This window comes from Papilio polytes, unplaced genomic scaffold (assembly GCF_000836215.1).
Source record: "Papilio polytes unplaced genomic scaffold, Ppol_1.0 DF821289.1, whole genome shotgun sequence".
Lineage (NCBI taxonomy): Eukaryota > Metazoa > Arthropoda > Insecta > Lepidoptera > Papilionidae > Papilio > Papilio polytes.
This window is the reverse complement of record NW_013527915.1, coordinates 5823091-5830785: the sequence shown is the minus strand read 5'-3', so window position 1 is coordinate 5830785 and position 7695 is coordinate 5823091. Positions and strand designations below refer to the sequence as shown.

Sequence of the window (7695 nt, the reverse complement as noted above, 5' to 3'; positions counted from 1 at the left end):
CGGTCCGGAGGGCAGTCGGAGTTGACGCGGCACTCGGGTCGGCAGCTTGGCGGTTCCTCGTACATGGGTGGTTTGCACGAGCAATGTGCGACTGTGCCACTAGCCCGGCATACACTGTTAGGTCCGCAAGGATTAGGGGAACACGGGTCCGTTTCTATGGCCTCTGTAAGTGCGTAAGTTATTATAAGTAATTCTTCTAGTCGTTTATTCAAAATTTAATTTATTCAAATTAACATACCTATAACTGGCCGACAAGACAGGAAGGGATCTCCTCGTAACGGAGTCGGACATTCACAAATCGCTATGTGATTGTACACATTACAAATGGCGCCTGTACCACAGGCGTTCTTACATGGATTCACACATTTGTAATTTATACACGTTAGTTGCTTATCACAGTCGGTGTCGGCTGTACATTCCGGTCGGCACTCGACGTAAGCGTTGCCGTGGTATCCCGGAATACAAGAACAAGATCCGTTGCTGCATATTGAATTAACACCACAAGGAGACCTGGCGCAAGGATCGATTGGCGGTAGTTTCTCCATTTCTGTTGGTATAAAAATAATCACTGATTGAAATATTCGTATATGATATCCATTTTTTTAAACAATAGTTAATCTTACAAACCTTTGTAAATACTGCATCCTACAAATGGATCGCCACGATAATTAGGTAGACAAGTGCAAATGGCAAGGTGGTTCATGGCGCGACAATTAGTATTAACGCCGCATGATCCGATGCAAGGATCGATACATTTCTCCTTTACACAAGCTTTATCCTTAGGACAGTCTTCGTTAATTGTACATTCAGGAGCACATGTCGGCGGTACACCGATGTAACCTAGTTTGCAACTGCATATGGCTGTACCGCCAATATCTTTGCATGTAGCGTATGGCCCACAAGGGTTAGGTTCACAAGGATTTTTGTTACCTGGTGGAGCGACGGCTTTAAGGCACACAGAGAATGGATCTCCTTCGTAACCAGCGAGACAAGTGCAGTACGGACTGTGGTGGTGTACACGACACTGTGCGTTTTCTCCACATGTACCGATGCAAGGATCTATACACTTTTGTCTGACACAAGCCTTATCAAGTGAACATTCAGGGTTTGTAATACATTCTGGACGACAATTAGGTGGATTACCAAGATAATTGGGTTGGCAAGAGCATATTGCTTTGTTATCACGAGCGTTGCAAATGCTATAAGGACCACAAGGTGATGGACTGCAAGGGTCAGAGGGAGTTTCTGGAAAAAAATAACAAAATTGTATTAAAGTATATTAACTACTTTATGGGAATTTTAATTATTTTCTCACGAATATTTTTTTTGTCTTACCTCTCATAATACGGCAACTGTCATAAGGATTACCAACAAAACCATGTATGCAAATACATTTAGGTACATGATTGACCATTTGGCATTGGGCGTTCGTGCCACATAAACCTGGACATGGGTCTTTACATTTGTTGTTGATACAGGCGAGATTATCGGAACAATCTGAATTAATGACACACTCAGGTCTACATCCTTCGTTGGGATCACCAAAATATCCAGTGATACAAATGCAGCTGGCGGCATTGTTACGTTCCTGACATATCGCATTGGGTCCGCAGGGATTCGGTGAGCATGGTTTGTCCGACTCCGATGGTAAATTCAAAGGTTTTTTAGGATAGCAACGATTAAACGGATCGCCTTCGTAGTTCCCTTCACATATACATTGCGGCGAGTGGCTAATTACTCTACATATGGCGTTAATACCACAAGCCCCGACACACGGATCTGCGCATCTGTTGTTTATACATGATTTTTCAAAGCTGCAGTCGCTGTTCGAAGCGCACTCTGGCCGGCAATAAGGTGGTGAGCCGATGTAATCGGACTCACACGAACATGACGGTGAATCTCCTACAGCTTTGCATATCGAGTTAGGGCCACAAGGTGAAGGTACACATGGAGTTTTCTTGGCTGGTATTTCATCTGTAGACAATTATAATGAGTTACATTTAGGTAAACATATTTAATGTTTCTACTTGTTGTCATATTAAAAAATAATTTCATATTCTCTAAAAATGATTTGATATAAATACCTTGGACTTTAACTGTGCATTGCGTGAAGGGGTCGCCGCTGTAACCATTCGGACAATAACAGATTGCTTTGTGGTAGTGTATCCTGCATTCTGCATTCAAGCCGCAAGTTCCTAGACAGGGGTCAATGCATTTCTGGTTTGAGCATGACTTCAGACTCGTGCAGTCGGAGTCGACCAAACACTCAGGCCTGCAGGAAGGCGGTACTCCTACGTATCCTATTAGACACGAGCACATCGCTTGTTCGTTGAATGTACGGCACGTGCTATACGGACCGCACGGTGACGGTTCGCATGGGTTACGTCGCTCCGGTTGAACTAAAAAAATATAAAATTATAAAGGGGTTCCAAATATTGAGAATTTATTTTTCAGTTGGCTATTACTTCAGTTTTTACCTGTAATAGGTGTGCAAGAGAAGAAAGCATTTCCAGTTGTATTTGGTGGACAGAAGCACATAGGTAGATGATTGTAAACTTCGCACTGCGCGCCTTGGCCGCAAAGGTTGTTGCAAGGATTGATGCATTTGTTATTAAAACAAACCCTATTAAGTGCGCAGTCAGAGTTGTGGGAACATTCGGGGCGACAACTCATGTAGGGGTTACCGAAGAAGTTCGGTTTACATGTACACATTCCATCATTACAGTCTGCGTTAGCTCCGCACGGGTTTGGATTGCATTTGTCATAGTTTTCAGGCACGTGCTCTGCAAGTAATTAAAAAATGTTTTAATTTAATACCATCCAATAATCCAAGAATTAAAAAAACATTTAACAATCAGATTACTAAACAAAAGCTTATTTAGAAAATAATAAATGAGACAGTTTACCTATAATTTCTTTGACGTAACAGCTCTGGAATGGATTACCGGTGTAACCTTCCATACAGCTGCATATAGCAGCATGCTGGTGCACCTGGCATATTGTGTTAAGGCCGCACGACCCTTGGCATGGGTCGCGGCATCGCTGGTTTATACACGCCTTTGTGCTCGGACAGTCAGAGTTCACTGTACACTCAGCTCGGCAGTTTGGCGGTGTGCCGATAAAGTTATCTATGCAAGTACACGTTGGAACCTTATTTACTGTTTGACATAAAGAATTCGGTCCGCATGGCGATGGGGTACACGGGTCTGTCTCTGGCGATGGTATATCTGTGAAAGAAATATTTCTAAATGTAAAATATGATATCGTCTTGTAAATAAAATTGTAATGATGTTTGATGTTTAACTTATACAACTTAAAGTTAAAAAAAATAACTTGTGAATAATCAACAGATTTTTTATTTACAAAGGAAATACTTAATGTTATTGGTAACTGACAATCATAATACAAAAAAACTACGTACTCAAAACAGGAGTGCATCTGACGAACGGATCTCCTTCAAATTCTCGACTGCAAGAGCAAATCGGAGCATGGTTGATAACTCGGCATTCTGCGTTTTGGCCACATGCGCCGATGCAGGGATCGATACACTTCTGGTTAACACAACTCTTGGATGAATCACATTCCGAGTTAACGATACACTCCGGTCTACAACTTGGTGGAGTGCCGAAGAACCCTGAGGCGCATGTACATGAGACTAGTCCGTTGTTACTCTTGCATACAGAATTACTGCCACATGGATTAGGTGTACATGGATTTTTGGGCGTAGGTTCTGCAAGAAATATTAAAAATAAGTTATATATTAAAAACTGCACTGAGTAATAATAGAATGATATATGTCTTTATTATTTAAACATATTTTCTAACAGTGCATAAATTAATAAAAACGGTTGAAACAACACGAGTAATCGTACCTGGTTCATTTATGACGATGTGACAATACTGGTATGGATTGCCAGTGTAGCCAGGTGCACAATTACAGGATGGCAAATGATTTATAACTTGGCAGGTCGCCGTCGTACCGCAAACACCGGGACATGGATCCTGGCATCGGTTGTTGCGGCAAGCTTTGTCGAACGGACAATCGTTATCCAAAACACATTCAGGTCTACATGATTCATAGGGATTTCCAAAGTAGCCCTCATCACAAACGCAGGCAGCGACGCCACTTCTTGAGATTTTGCAACGCGAATTCGGACCGCAAGGTGATGGGTCGCAAGGATCTGCAGGAATCATTTCGTGTACTTTTTGGACGCAAGAAATGAAAGGATCACCAGTGTAACCTTCTTCGCAAGAACACATGACGGTATGGAGACGCACAGAGCATATTGCTTGTGAACCGCATGACCCGGGACAGGGATCTTTGCATTTGTAATTTATGCAGGCCTTGTCAAACGAACAATCTTCGCTTGCGGTACATTCGCGACGACAATTCGGCGGCGATCCTTCGAACGTCGATTGACAAGCGCAAATCGGTGAATCTTTGTTCGGCGCAGGTGTACATATACTATTCGGTCCGCAAGGATTTGGTAGACAAGGATTGATGGGTGACTCTTCCACAACTAGAGCTGTAAAGAAAGGTACGATTAAAATATGAAACACGAATTTTAAAAAGCAACTTTCATTGAGAAGAGTTTACTATCAATTTATGAAATAAATAGAATATTTACCGTAGCAGTGAGTAAATGGAGATCCGGTCAATTTTGGTGGACATGTGCAAATAGGGTTGTGATTATGGACTTTGCACACAGCATTATGTCCACATGAACCAGGGCAAGGATCTTGACACTTTCTATTTATGCAGGCAAGCGATGGTGAACAGTCTGCGCTTTGGATGCACTCAGGTCTACAATTAGGTGGATTTCCAATGTAACCCGTTATACAGGCACAAACAGCTTGACCTTGTGCTTCTCTGCACACACTGTTCGGGCCACAGGGAGATGGCTCACAGGGTCTTGTTACAGGTTCTGGAAAAAATAGTTACATGAATTTAAATTTTACTCCTAAAAAAAAGGAACGAAAACAACAATGCTCAAAAGTATATATGAAACATACTCTCTATTTTGACGCATCGCGAAAACGCGTCGCCAGTCATGCCACTCGGACAACTGCAGGCGGCGACGTGATTGTAAACGTTGCATTCGGCATTCTCCCCGCACATGTCGCGACAAGGATTCTTGCATTTGTATTGGATACAAGCTTTGTCGGTCGGACAGTCGGTGCTTAAAACACACTCCGGTCGACAGCCGAAGTAAGGATCCCCATTGTAATCAGGGAGGCAAGTGCATATGCCGTTGTTACACACAGCATTGGAGCCACACGGTGATGGATGACAAGGATCAAGTTTTTCTATTACATCTAAAAAATATGGAGCTCATTAATATACAAAGGGCGAAGTTCCATACAACAAGTTTTATTACATAATATTCCGTATTACCTGGTGGTTTAATGCGGCACGCAACAAATGGATCGCCTTGATAACTAACGGGACAAGAACAGACTGGTCCGTGATTAATGACGTTGCACACAGCATCAATACCACACGAACCCTGGCATGGATTTATACACTTCATATTGATACAGGCTTTGTCGTTGCTACAGTCGGTATTTGTTACACATTCCGGTTTGCAGTTTGGTGGACTTCCAAAGTACCCGATTTGACACGTGCACGAGGGTATTCCACCAACATCGCGACATTCAGCGTTTAGTCCACACGGTGAAGGTACACACGGGTTAATAGGTTCATTTTCTTGATACTGTACTTCAATGACAGGGTAGCAGATTGAGAAAGGATCTCCGGTGTATTGAGATTTACACGAACAGATAGGGTTGTGTTTGATGACTCTGCACTCTGTATTTACCCCGCAGCCTCTTGGACATGGTGATATACATTTGAAGTTATCGCAGGCTTTATCGAGAGAACATTCGGAACTCGTTAGGCATTCCGGTCTGCAGCTGGGCGGCGACCCGAGATAACCACTTAAACAGGTGCATATCGCTAATCCATTTTTATTGCTGCATTGACTATTAGGACCACATGGTGATGGGTTACAAGGATCTGTTTTATTTTCTGTAAAAATAAAAAAAATATGTTATAAATGCGGGTTAGTTATAGACTACATTTGTAAATTGTTCAATTTACTTGACTTACCATAAATTTTAAATGTACAAATTCTATACGGATCGCCGTAGTGCTGGTCCAGGCAACTGCAACTGGGTACATGGTTGACCACGTTGCATATTGCGTTGATACCGCATGTGCCGGGACAGGGGTCGTGGCACTTGTTTTGGTAACAGGCCAGATTAGGTGGACAATCAGAATTGATTAAGCATTCTGGCTTGCAAGCCACGTAAGGATCTCCGAAATAACCGGGTTGACATGTACAGGAGCCTGCACTGTTTTGTTCCTTGCACTCGGCGTTGGTTCCACATGGAGAGGGTACACAAGGTGTTGGTCGTTCCTCTATTGAGTAAGATACTTGAATGCTGCAGTGTATGAAAGGATCTCCTGTATATCCGTTTTGACATAAGCATATAGGCGTGTGACTCACTACTCTGCATTCTGAATTGATGCCACAGGAGCCTACACATGGGTCTTTGCATTTCTTATTTATACAAGACATCGTGGAAGTGCATTCCGAGTTACTGGTACATTCAGGACGACATTGAGGCGGTGCACCAATGAAGTCTTGTAAACATTTACATTCAGCCTTTTCGCCGTTTTCATTGCATTGTGAGTTTGGTCCACAAGGTGAGGGTAGACATGGATTTATTACAACCGGCGGTGCAGCAGCTAAAAAACGAACAAAAATGACTTAAGCACGGTTGCATTTGATAGCATTTGTTAGAGGAATCAAATTTTTATAGGTTTGATTGCACGTCTTCCAATTAAATTTAAATAATAGTATCAGAAATTAAAATAAAAAAAAAACTACTTACGGATCAGTAGGCAGACTGAGAAAGGATCTCCTGAATACCCTGATAAGCAACTGCACACCGGATTGTGATTAACGACAATGCAGTGAGTGTTTCTGCCACAAGCACCAGGACAAGGGTCAATACATTTTTGATTCGAGCATGCTTCATTCAGTTTACAGTCAGAGCTGACTGTGCACTCGGGTCTACAGTTCGGTGGACTTCCCTTATAACCTTGCACGCATACACATACAGCGTGACCGTTCACTTCTCGGCACTGGCTGTATGGGCCACACGGTGAGGGGTCGCACAAGCTTACCGGTGCTGGTGTTTCTGTTGACAAAGAACAAAGGGATTTAACTTTTAATCGAAGATTTCAATATAACAGTCGACTTGACAACTGTTATGATGTAAATACTAAAATGTAAGAATGATAAATCAGGAATTAATAATTTCTTTAACAACAATATTACAAGCTAAGATGCATATTTTTGTAATGGTTCCATTGGATAGTTGCCAAGTATGATTGCTGAACAGCTGTTAAGATACATCTACATTTTTGAGATGTACACATATGTAGAACAATGTAGAATGTCGATAACATACCTATTACTTTAGTGCAATAGTACATCGGAGAACCTGTCGTTCCTGGCGGACACGAACACATTGGTATATGGTTGATAACTTCACAGAGAGCATCTGTTCCACAAGTGTCTACGCATGGATTATGACACTTATTTTTTATGCATGCCTTGTCGCGAGGACAGTCCGAGTTAAGAACACATTCGGGTTTGCATCCGATGTAGGGATCTCCGTGGTATT

General features: G+C 42.3%; 1 protein-coding gene across 1 annotated transcript in view; it reads right to left on the bottom strand.

The window, feature by feature from the left end:
• Positions 1 to 7695, bottom strand: part of LOC106109156 — a 93510-nt gene that overhangs the window by 10623 nt on the left and 75192 nt on the right. The window contains exons 106-120 of the mRNA XM_013290560.1: positions 7480 to 7694; positions 6898 to 7206; positions 6110 to 6751; positions 5396 to 6028; positions 5014 to 5316; positions 4629 to 4925; positions 3873 to 4526; positions 3422 to 3730; positions 2907 to 3227; positions 2478 to 2783; positions 2085 to 2399; positions 1336 to 1974; positions 628 to 1245; positions 239 to 547; positions 8 to 163 (exon numbers count right to left, since the gene is read on the bottom strand). Of these exons, the coding sequence (XP_013146014.1) occupies positions 8 to 163; positions 239 to 547; positions 628 to 1245; positions 1336 to 1974; positions 2085 to 2399; positions 2478 to 2783; positions 2907 to 3227; positions 3422 to 3730; positions 3873 to 4526; positions 4629 to 4925; positions 5014 to 5316; positions 5396 to 6028; positions 6110 to 6751; positions 6898 to 7206; positions 7480 to 7694 (6026 nt within the window). The remainder of the gene's footprint in view (positions 1 to 7; positions 164 to 238; positions 548 to 627; positions 1246 to 1335; positions 1975 to 2084; positions 2400 to 2477; positions 2784 to 2906; positions 3228 to 3421; positions 3731 to 3872; positions 4527 to 4628; positions 4926 to 5013; positions 5317 to 5395; positions 6029 to 6109; positions 6752 to 6897; positions 7207 to 7479; position 7695) is intronic.